At 33.8% G+C, this 11,904-nt stretch overlaps 3 protein-coding genes across 3 annotated transcripts; all 3 read left to right on the plus strand.

Annotated features, from left to right (window-relative positions):
- Positions 1-4,098: 4,098 nt before the first annotated feature.
- Positions 4,099-5,935, plus strand: LOC131170604 (uncharacterized). Its single transcript, XM_058130068.1, has 2 exons — positions 4,099-5,085; positions 5,204-5,935. Exons 1-2 carry the CDS (start codon positions 4,099-4,101, stop codon positions 5,933-5,935), a joined length of 1,719 nt encoding a protein of 572 aa, XP_057986051.1.
- A 673-nt stretch (positions 5,936-6,608) lies between these two features.
- LOC131170605 (uncharacterized) lies at positions 6,609-9,093 on the plus strand. Its single transcript, XM_058130069.1, has 6 exons — positions 6,609-6,757; positions 6,846-7,345; positions 7,416-7,617; positions 7,797-8,165; positions 8,287-8,413; positions 8,803-9,093. Exons 1-6 carry the CDS (start codon positions 6,609-6,611, stop codon positions 9,091-9,093), a joined length of 1,638 nt encoding a protein of 545 aa, XP_057986052.1.
- Positions 9,094-9,207: 114 nt separating this feature from the next.
- LOC131170606 (uncharacterized) lies at positions 9,208-11,426 on the plus strand. The gene is made up of 3 exons (XM_058130070.1): positions 9,208-9,326; positions 9,441-9,684; positions 11,338-11,426. Exons 1-3 carry the CDS (start codon positions 9,297-9,299, stop codon positions 11,424-11,426), a joined length of 363 nt encoding a protein of 120 aa, XP_057986053.1. The 5' UTR covers positions 9,208-9,296.
- The last annotated feature ends 478 nt before the right edge of the window (positions 11,427-11,904 follow it).

An 11,904-nucleotide genomic window follows, 5' to 3' on the forward strand; every position in this document is an offset into this window, starting at 1 on the left:
TTAAGGTATTTTACTTATTAAATTTGAAGCTCAAATTAGAAACCGATTTTGGTCAGTTTCTAATTCCTTATATTTAGAAACCAATATATTTCGGTTTCTAAAGTTAATATTGTACTTATTAAATTTGAAGACCAAATTAGAAATCAACTTTGATCGGTTACTAATTTCTTATATTTAGAAACTGATTGCTTTCGGTTTCAAAAGTTATGATATTTACTTAATTCTAATATAATTTTTAATTTAATTTTATAATTTGAGTTTAATTTTTAACTTTACTTAATCTTATTTTTAATTGAATTTTAATTTTTATTTTAATTTCACTTATATTTCAACTTTATAATTTCAATTTAATTTTAGTTAAAAAAAATGAAAAATGCAAAAGTTAATCTTAGCCTTTAATTTTAGACTATTAAATCATAAAGCAATAAAAATTTCCAAATTAATCTAAACCTTTTCTTTTTATAAGTCTTTTATTTTTATTTTTGTACAAACTAATTAATAATATAAAAGTTAATATATTTTAAATAAAAATAATAAATTTCATTTATAATTAAATAAAATTAATAATAAATATTTGTTAGCCCTAGCCACACAGTCGACAGTCCTCCCTTCCGTCATTCATCCAGTTCTCCACTTCTTCGACCGCTTCTCTTCGACCATTTCTCATCGGATGAGAACTGCACCTCATTCCTACAGTTCTCTTCGGTCGCTTCTTCTTCGGTTTCATCAATCTCAACACAGAATCGTTCTTAGCAATCTAGCTCATTCTTAACAGATTTGGCTCGTTCTCGGCAGATTCGAGTCGCTCTCGAGCAGTTCATTCGCTCCAGAACTAAGGTGAGTTTATCTTGCTGCAGACTTATTTTTTTCATTTACTAAGCATTTTGCACATTAGTGGGATTGAACAATTGCTGATGGAATGTGGGTTATTGAGGTTAAAAAATTTTCATTTGTGATAAAGAATTAGAAAAAAAAAAAAATGGGACTAAACAATTGAAGCCAAAGGAATATGGGTTCTTGGGGTTAGAAAATTTTAATTTGTAATAAAGAATTGAAAAGAAAAATCTTGGACAGAATAATTGATGCCGAATGAATATGGGTTATTAGGGTTAGAAAATTTTCATTAGTAACGAAGAATTAAAAAAAAATCTTGCTTTTCAAATATTGTTATTGATAGAATCCAAAATTAGCCATTTTCAAGAATTATTCCAGGTCTTGCCCAACTACTATGCTTGTGTTTCATGCCAGAGTCCCTCTAGATGGTCGTGAGTTTGGCTTGATTAATGGTCTTTGGGCCTTTTCTCATGGCTTAAACATAAGCAAAACTCAATCTTACTGATATAATTTAATGTGAAATGAGAATTTGTTAATTGATTAGTTGAAGTAATAAGTGCAATTTCCTGCAAGGCAAAAATTTCTTGTTGTCCTTCTAAATCTGCTTGTAGTTGAAGTCTTGAAGAAGCCAAAATGTTCCTTCTGTGGTGTTATCCGACGCTTTTTGTTGAATGGTATTTTTACACCTTTTTGAGCTTCTTTGCACAAATATGTTTGATGGGTACCTCTAATTTCGTAGTTTTTGGTCTTTGCATGCATTAACGATGCATGATTTCTCTATCTGTGCAAATCATCATTCTCTATTTTTTTTTTTAATGGAAGTTGTTTTTCTTGCTTGTACAGTATTGCTCTGTAGGTGTTTGTGTTTTTGCTTGAATGAGATTCATTTAAATTTATAAACAATTTTAGTATAATTCCAAATTCGTGGACGTTTTGCCATCCAAGTGGAAATTCGTGAGTCCAAATCCTAAACAGGAGCCTTTGTTTCTTTGCATTTTATCCAACCTAATTTTTGGCTTCTCTTAATTATCAGATATCAATAGCATCAAGAATGTTTGTTTGCACAAGACTATTAGCCAACTTCTGAAACTGAACAATATATCCATAACATTTCTGAAACTGAACACACAAAATCCAACTCATTGTAGGTTACCATTTCAATTGGCGGCTAAATGAAGATCATTTCATCGCTCATTAAACATATAATTCCTCAAATTACGAATCTTAATCAACAAACAAATAACTCAATGAGTATTGTTATTACTCATCACGCAATCATACTTGAAAAATTTGTTAAGTTAAAAAAAAAAAGAAAAACCTATATTCTTTCATTTTAAATATTAAATTAATAAAAATAAAATCGATTGAATTGAATTCTTATAAAAATTGGTAAATAAAACACAACTCCTAATACTACAATTTGCCTACCTTCGAAAAATTTATTTTCTCCTGCTCGTATTTCCAATAGCATTATAAGCCACTTTCTCAACCATTCAATTCATGCTTCAAAACTTTCCACGATAATGTTGCTTTGTCTTTTTGAGACCAATTTAAAATCTCACACCATGTGTTTGGCACCATAATATAATGTTCTGAAAGCATTTTCATTTCCTAATAAAACTGCTTCACGGCATGCCAGAGTCTCCAGCGTGAGAGGATCTATACGTGCAAAAATCTTCCTACATGACCAGCAGAAGATATGCCCTTCTGGAATGCGGGCAATGGTAGCTATAGTTCCTTCCTTCAGCCTTTTATTATAACCCAAATCAAAATTAATCTTGACACAATTTGTCTGGGGTGGATTCTAAACATCCTCCAAAAGCCCAGCTGGCTGAGCTTTTGGATGAAGAGGAATTTAAGATGGTTTGAACTCTTCAAAATGATCGATTGAGCGAGCTATTAGCCAACTTCTTGTAACTTTCCATCTGCGAATAACTTATAATCTTCTCATTACTTCTGCTCATAGTTATCTCTATTCATAAAAAATAATTAATTAAATAATTTCTAGGCCATACAATTTAACTAATGCAATAAATTAAATAAATTATTTTTTTACTTCATTATAGCCCTAAAATAATTAATGATCCAAAATTTATTTATTTATTGGTGTAAACACTATCTCTTAATTTTCTTTTTTTTACTGGCAAGTGCCCACGATTTAAATTCAATGAAACTTGATACAATTTTTATGAGTTATGAAACTTGCAGAAAGTTTTAAAGAGTTATAAATTAATAATAAATTAATTTATTTAATAATAAAATAATAATAAATTAATCATATTATTATAAAAAAATAAATAAATAATACATATAAAAAAATTATAAAAGCAAAATAAGTTTTTTTAAAAATAAAATAAAAAATTATTTTTATAGTTATTTAGTAGGCTATTAGTTGTGGATGAGTACACTCAAATAGTTCAGATGTAAATCACAGAATTAAACTTACATATTTAATTACAAATAAAAGATTGTATGTTTATTTTATTGCTATACTAATATCTATTTTTTCATGTCCTTTAATTTTAATGATTATTATGTTTTTTAATTTTATACTATTATGCCATATAGTGTAGTTTTTTATTTATTTATTTACTTTTGGGTGTTAAATTTTATACAAGAATTTACTGACATAATTTCTTTTTTTTTTTTTTTGGAACTACAGTCTGTCTCACTCTCTTTTGGTCACTATCTCTCGATATTTTGTCCCTTGCTTTCAGTATCACACAGGTAAGTAATATTTTAATATGGCGTTTTGATTTGTAGATGCATGCATATCAATTTTTGAGGTGATAATTTTTTCTATTGTTGGACACTATTCTAGATTTTCTATATATCTGAATAGTTTCTTTTTTTTTTTTATCAAATTTGTCACATAATAACCTTAGAAAACCCGTCCAATGTCCTACTGACAATTAATTTCAGTGGACAATGGATTGTCCTATTGGACAAATTGGAATTGTATACTCTACATAGGAATAGGATGGATATAAATATGTATTATATATTTGTAGAAATTTCGTAACATCTCTCATTGTTCTCTGGGTGCAGCCTTTATGTTGTGCACTTGGAGAACTAATGGGAGATGCTGCCGAAATTTTTACAAATATATGACATGTCATTATCTGTCTGTTATTGGTAGAAATGATACAATTCTAATTGGGTTAGGGCCTTACCTTTCAACGCATGATTAGGGATATGATGTAATTCTGATATCTGACATATCATTACAAATATTCACTTAATTATTACACAGCTATTAGCAAAATGGGATCAGATCGGAGATGGATGTATGCTAGGTTAAAAGATGGCCTATTGACCTCAGAATTCATAGAAGGTATTGAACAATTCATAACATTTGCTAAGCAACATCCAGAGTGGATGGATGGGGACAAACTGAAGTGTCCATGTAATCATCGAAAGTGTCAGAATCGTAATTATGTTGATGAGAATACAATTCGGTTACATTTGATGAAGCATGGATTTGTGTCATATTATTATAAATGGATTCTACATGGGGAACCCCGCACAAGTAATATTGATAGTCAAAATATAAATGTTATGATAGCGGAGTCTGTTCAAGAGGTTGATAATAGCACAAGCAATACATATGAGCAAATGGTAATGGATGCAGCAGGTCCTAATTTCTTTCAGGATGTAATGGAGGAGCCTCCAAATCCATCAGCTCAAAAATTGTATGACATGTTACAAGCTGCTAATCAAGAGGTGTGGCCAGGTTGTGAAAGCCATTCGCAGCTCTCAGTTGTTGCAAGGATGTTGAACATCAAGGCAGAACATCATTTGTCAGAAAGGTGTTTTGATGACATTTGTCAACTTATGAAAGAGGTGTTACCGGATGAAAATTTAATGACTGAAAACTTTTACAGTACAAAGAAGTTGGTCCAAGCATTGGGCCTACCTGTTGAGAAGATTCATTGTTGTACTAATGGATGTATGTTATATTGGGCTGAAGATAGTGAGTTAACGAATTGCAAATTTTGTGACCATCCACGGTTCAAACGACATAGTCGAGGCTCTTCTAATTTTCAAACCAATGTCCCACATAAGAAAATGTACTACTTTCCTCTCACACAGAGATTGCAAAGAGTATATGCTTCGAATGCAACAGCAAAAGAAATGAGATGGCATGCTGAGCATAACCATGAAGATTGGGTAATGCGTCATTGTTCAGATGCAACTGCATGGAAGCATTTTAATAAAACACATCCTTCATTTGCTGCTGAGGTTCGGAATGTAAGGCTAGGACTGTGCACCAATGGGTTTCAACCATTCGGTCGATCACCGACAACAATATTCATCTTGGCCAGTCATTGTCACTCCTTACAATTTGCCTCCTTGGTTATGTATGAAGGAAGAGTATATGTTCCTAACGGTAATAGTTCCTGGTCCGAGAAACCCAAAAGACAAATTGGATGTGTACTTACAGCCCCTTATTGTAGAGTTGAAACAGTTGTGGGAAGTTGGAGTTGAGACATATGATGCATCAAAGAAGAATAATTTTAATATGAGGGTTGCGTTATTATGGACAATAAGTGATTTCCCTGCATATTCAATGTTATCCGGTTGGAGCACAGCAGGCAAGACTGCTTGTCCATATTGTAGGGGCGATTCAGATGCATTCACATTGACAAAGGGTGGTAAACAATCATGGTTTGACAATCACCGTAAATTCTTACTAGCTAACCATCCTTTCAGACGGAATAAAATTGCTTTTAGAAAGAACAAGACAGTTACAAAAAGTGCTCCCCCCATTCTATCTGGTGAGGAAATTTTAGAACAAATAGAACATCTAGGATTAATGTGTGTCACAGATATGGGTGCAGATGAGAATAACAGTTGCAAAGCAAAAAACACGGGTTGGAAGAGACGGAGCATTTTTTGGGATTTGCCATATTGGAGTACTAACATGCTTCGCCACAACCTGGATGTCATGCATATAGAGAAAAATGTATTTGAAAATATTTTTAATACTGTGATGAATGTTGAAGGGAAGACGAAGGACAATGCAAAATCAAGGGAAGATTTGAAAGAGTTTTGTCACCGACCTGAGTTGGAAAGTATCCTAAAGCATGTAACACATTAGACAAACAATCAAAAGCAGTGTTGTGTGAATGGCTTAAAAATCTTAGATTCCCATATGGTTATGTGTCAAACATGGGTAGGTATATAGACATGCGAAAACTGAAATTGTTTAGAATGAAAAGCCATGACTGTCATGTCTTTATGCAGAGATTACTCCTAATAGCATTTAGGGAATTGCTTCCAAAATTTGTGTGGTAAGCATTGACCGAATTGAGCAATTTCTTTAGAGAGTTAACTTCAACAACACTTAGAGAAGAAGTCATGTTACAGCTCAATGAAGAGATTCCTATAATATTATGTAAACTAGAGCGTATATTCCCTCCAAGTTTCTTTGACTCCATGGAACATCTCCCAGTGCATTTGGCTTATGAAGCATGGATTGCTGGTCCTGTGCAATATCGGTGGATGTATCCATTTGAGAGGTAACTAGTTTAATGTATTGTTGTATACTATCATTACATGGAGAAATAAAAACTTTGTTGTGACTAAATAGTAAATGGTACAGGTACCTTAGGAAGTTAAAAAATAATGTGAAAAATAAAGCCAAAGTGGAAGGTTCCATATGCAATGCATACTTAGTTGAAGAAGCATCGTCATTCTGTGCTCATTATTTTGAACCCCATGTCAACACAAGGCATTGAAAGGTTCCACGCAATGATGATATAGTCGAACATATGGATGAACATCCAGGGAATCTATCAATTTTCACTCATTCTGGTAGGCCACTGGGAAAAGGAAAGGTTAGATATCTCACAGAACAAGAATTTCAAGCAGCACAAATGTACATCTTGTTGAATTGTATAGAAGTAAAACCGTACATTGAGTAAGTTTTTCTAATATTCAATTATTATAATTGTTGCAATGCCATTATTGATTCCAAACATGTAATTAACTATTTTCATTGTGTGCAGCATTTTTGTTAATGAGTTACACATGGCCAATCCAAATATCAATGATAAACAAGTTGATGAGAAACTAGAGCGTGAATTTGATAAGTGGTTCAATAAATATGTTCACAATCCCTCCAACAATATATCAAGCCAGTTTTTAAAGGATCTATCAAAGGGTCCATTAAGAAGTGTTATGTGCTACAATAGTTATGTAGTTAATGGTTATAAATTTCACACTAAAGGTTATGGTTCGCATAGGGCAACGATGAACAGTGGGGTATGTATCAAGGGGACTAATTACAGTACTAATGAAAGTGACTACTATGGACAATTAATTGAAGTGCTACGATTGGAGTACCCTGGATTACCAATCAAAAGAACTGTATTGTTTAAATGTGATTGGTTTGATCCAACACCAAATGTGGGAACAAAGATTCATCCAAAATATAAACTTGTGGATATTAATCATAAAAGATCCTTCAATAGGTATGAACCATTTGTTCTTGCTATCCAAGCCTTCAGTGAATTATTCCATATATCCAAGCTTAAAACGTGACAAGGATGATTGGTGGGCTGTGTTCAAAATCAAAGCGAGATCTGTTATTGATCTTCCTGAGCAAGTGAATGTGACAACTCCCCCTGCGCGGGAAGAACCATTTCAAGAAGATGAAATGGAAGTCCCTTTGATTCAAATTGACGATGATGATGATCAACAACAATATTTGAATGATCAAAACGGTGTACTAGTTGAAATTAATGAAGAGGATGTTGAAGATGAAGAAGAGCTTGAATTGTACTCAGAAAGTGATGAGGAATGCGATGATGTATATGATAGTGATACTAATTAGAATTAGGTATTTCTCTTAATGAATTTATATTTCTAAACTTGAAGTATAAACTCTAACTAATTTCATCTGTATTATGTATCATAAGTTGAATGAAGCTAACTAATTAATACAATTATTTATGCAGGATGCGAGGCAACGGTCGCAGGGGAGGTTTGTTGGGTCATTCACAGTCAAGGCGCACTGCGGCAGATGAGCCCAATGATCAACTAGACCAATCTACACAGGGTCAGCCTCAGGTTCCTTCACGATCCACTGGGAGGTCGACACCAGATCCAGAGGGGTCTACTGCTTCAACACAGCATCGAGCTACACCTCCACCTCCACCGCCACCACCTCCACCGCCACCACCTATTACCCCATCTTCTGAGCCTGCAATTGGATCAACCTCTGGTCATGAAGGTCATTCAGTTGGGGCAGCACCAATATCATCGATGGATGGCCTATCACTCACTACATTTGGAAGAAAGAAAAGAATAAAGCTCATTAATGGCACGTAAGTATTTAAAATTAATTAACTTTATCTATGATTTGGTATTACATATCATTGGCAATTGAAGTACCGTGTTTCTACATTTACATAAAATCAATATATTTGCTGTCTTTCTTTTGCACAGGTTACATCCATCTGAGGAATGTGCTAAGAAGATGAAGAATATCTTCAAGGAGAGGATGGACCCAGAGGGGCACTGTTGGAAAACTATCACGCCTGAAACAAAAGAGTTTTACTGGGATGAATTTCAAGTAATAAAATAAATATTTAAATATAATTAGCTATCAGATAACTAATTTGCATAGTTTATGAAACCTCAAAAAAGAATGTTATGAACAAATATCATTTAAGTGATGAGAATTTGTGAATTAATGTAAAAGAACACAATTGAAGTATATTAATGCTTAAATGATCTATATGTACAGCTTGTGTGATATTGAAAATATATATTGTTGTGAGTTGTTGTAGTTGGGGTGGATGTTATTTATTGTTGAGAATATATGAAGTGTTTTTAACAGGTGCAATTAATACCTAATAACTAGGCTGGATTGTCCAAAATTAAGGGGAAATGCTGTCAATTTTTTCCTAAAATATTATCATACTAATACAACTGTCTTAATTTTTATTTATTTTATACCAGAAATACTTTGATTGGCAAGAGGTGACTCCACTAGTAAAGGAAGCTTGGAGGCGTAAGGCTGCAGAGCGCTATAAGGCCCTAATGTGCAATGTCAGGAAAAGGAAATCCAAGGTCATCGTGCCTAATAGTAAAATGCAAAAATGGAAGGAGGCATGGAGTAGCCCAGAGTTTAAAGCCAAGAGCCATCAGTTCACTGCTAACCGTTGTAGTGAGATAGGGGGAGTTGGGGCGTGCATCTCTAGACACACATGGGGTTCGGGCCACATGCTACTCATGCAGATAGAATGGTAATGATTTCATATTTACTATAGGATGGTAATGATTTCATATTTACTAGTTTTGTTATTGTCTGTCTACATATTAGTAGCAAATAATCAAACATTATTATAAACATCACTAAAATCATTATATCTTTTCAGGAAGCCCAGCTTGGCCGAAGACCTTTTCCTTATGAACTTTTCCATAAGACCCACACTAGGAAAGGCACCTCCGATATGGTTGATTCACGAGCGCAATCAATTAAGGTAAGTGAACAAGTATTTTATGTCTTTCAATTATATGAAAAAAATGAATAAGTGAGTTTGTTTATTCAATTGCCAAGAAAAATAAATTTAAAATATGTGTATTGACTTATGCAGGATGCATTTTTGGCGCTTAAGGAGCAGTCATCTCAACCACAAGAGGGGTGCAGTGACCCTCCTATTGTAGATGAGGTCGCACTATATTATCAAGTTGTGGGGGGGGAGAAGAAGAACAGGGTTTATGGCATTGGATCTCAAGCATCAATTTTTTACCCTAGCTCATCACATGGATCATCTTCTACTGCATCCTATTGTGCTCAGTCAGAGGCAATGGAGGAAGAGATTCAACAATTGCATCAAGGTAACGCTCAAGGATAGTTTGGTTGCAATGGAGGAGAGAGATCGACAACGCGAGTTGATGCTAGAGGAGAGATATAGACAACGTGAGCAGACACTGGAGGAGCGCATGCAATAAATGATGCAAAACATGATGGCACAAATGATGCAAAACATGATGGCACAAATGATGCAGGGTACGCAGTTTACAGCCCCAACTCCACATGCGACTCATCAAGATGATGGTAGAGAGGCTGATAGTGGTGATGAGTGATTATCTTGTTGATGACAAGTAGCTTGTTTTTTTGTTATTATGATATTTTATTTTTCCATACAGTATATTATTGTCATAACCCTTCACTGTCATATATTATATATAACATTGACTGATATTTGATATTTGATAGCCTGATATTATAAATATTGTGATATTGAGCATTTAAAATTAATATTATATTATATGCTTCAATACAGGAAATAATATATTAAATAAAAAAATAAAAATTTTCTACTAGTAATTTGAAACGGATTAAAAACGAATTTTTCCGTTTCTAATCCAATAACACAAGGATCAGTTTCAGAATTTAGAAACCGATTTGAAATGGAATTTCTGTTTCAAAAAAATTGAAACCAAAATATCAGTTTTTAAATTAAAACGGAATTTGAAACCGAATATATGTGGTTTCTAAATTTGAAACAGAATAGTGGTTTGAAAATAGCTTCAGAATTTGAAACGGACGCCATTTTCCGTTTCAAATTTATTTAGAAACTTGCGGATTTAAAACTAAATATTTCGGTTTCAAATCGGTTTCTAAATGTATTTTGAAACCGATTTTCACTGATTTGAAACCGAATATTCGGTTTCAAATCTCCTTTTTTCTTGTAGTGAAAGAGTAAATGTAGAGCTTGAATATTCCATTAGAATCGATCCCAATCAATCAATTGAGCAACCCAATTAAAATTCATATTTGCATTGTCTTTGACTCTTAGGGGATTGGGAAAGTACTTTGGGATCCATTTATCCTTAGGAGAGAACTGGGTTCATTTAAGATCCTCCATCTTTGTTTTGCTAGAAGTGCTTGGTTAAAGCTATTAAGGTCCTTAAAACTCAACCCTCCAAATTGTTTACCCATACACATATTCTGTCAAGAGACCCGATGTTGCTTCTTTTCCTCCTTTCCTTGACCCCTTCAGAAGTTGGACATCATTTTCTTAGAGATGTGAATCTATAAAATTTTAATGAAGGAGATAGAGACCCAAAAGAAGAGAGATTTGAAGGGTTTAGTGCTATAAAGAATAAAGAGAAGCAATAGATGGGAAGAAAAGGAAATCGTAATGAGGATAAGGGGTTTGTTAATGGGTTCTTATTGGGCTTACTAATCAGTGAGTGAAGAAGGATCTTGCATCCATTTGTTTTAACTTGTCCAGAATATTGTTGTTACATATATGAAGACCTGCATCCATGGGTTTGCACAAGGATAATGAGGGGGGGATGACTGAGAGAGCTAAAATGATAGCAAATTTTAGGTTGGTGATTGTGAAAGGAAAAGCCTTTCCTTAGAAATTTCAGGGATAACAGTAGTACATACAATTGACACAACTTTGGCCAAGGCTAAAAAGTGATAAGGAGAGATTTTTCCTCCAAATTGACATAAGTTGTTGATGCTTGCGGGTGCAGGGTTATCATGGATGGGGTGGATAGGCTTCAATGATGGCACACCATATGCAGCTAATATTGATGCTTTGTTTGTGGCGTTAAACACTTAACATAATTGCATGTTAGAATTATAACTCAAAATCCTAGTGGGATTTGAAGAGAGACCTTTTCCTATATAGAGTAAAACTCTTATTTTAGTATTATTCCTAAATTGAGTGGGACTTCTAATTAGATTAGGATTGAGTGAATTAATACTATAAATAGGAAAATGGTGAAAAAGATTATTTGGCTTTCAGCTCATGGTGTGAGGCTGTTGCCCATTGTAGAGAGGGGCTTTGCTAATTGCTGAGCCCATTGAAGAGAGTGGCTTTGCCCATGAAGAGTAGCTTTGCCCATTGACGAGAGGCTTCTACTCATTACAATCTCATGGAGAGAAAGAGGCTTTTGGCCTTAGGTGGAGAAAGGGTATAGAAATAAAAATGAAAGAATTCTTGTCTATTGGTGATAGGGCAATCGCCAATATAGTTGAAGACACCATTTGTGGTGTAACAGTTGTCGTAGTAAATATATTGAGTTATATTGACAGAA

Source organism: Hevea brasiliensis, chromosome 11, assembly GCF_030052815.1.
Source record: "Hevea brasiliensis isolate MT/VB/25A 57/8 chromosome 11, ASM3005281v1, whole genome shotgun sequence".
Taxonomy (NCBI): Eukaryota; Viridiplantae; Streptophyta; class Magnoliopsida; order Malpighiales; family Euphorbiaceae; genus Hevea; species Hevea brasiliensis.

Coding starts and splice junctions, on each gene's coding strand:
- LOC131170604 (XM_058130068.1), top strand. CDS start 4,099: ATGGGATCAGATCGGAGATGGATGTATGCTAGGTTAAAAGATGGCCTA. Junction 5,086..5,203: donor TTGCTGCTGAGGTTCGGAAT/GTAAGGCTAGGA, acceptor TTATGTATGAAG/GAAGAGTATATGTTCCTAAC.
- LOC131170605 (XM_058130069.1), top strand. CDS start 6,609: ATGGATGAACATCCAGGGAATCTATCAATTTTCACTCATTCTGGTAGG. Junction 8,166..8,286: donor ATAAAGCTCATTAATGGCAC/GTAAGTATTTAA, acceptor TCTTTTGCACAG/GTTACATCCATCTGAGGAAT. Junction 8,414..8,802: donor TTTACTGGGATGAATTTCAA/GTAATAAAATAA, acceptor ATTTTATACCAG/AAATACTTTGATTGGCAAGA.
- LOC131170606 (XM_058130070.1), top strand. CDS start 9,297: ATGGTTGATTCACGAGCGCAATCAATTAAG. Junction 9,327..9,440: donor CACGAGCGCAATCAATTAAG/GTAAGTGAACAA, acceptor TGACTTATGCAG/GATGCATTTTTGGCGCTTAA. Junction 9,685..11,337: donor GATTCAACAATTGCATCAAG/GTAACGCTCAAG, acceptor TTGCGGGTGCAG/GGTTATCATGGATGGGGTGG.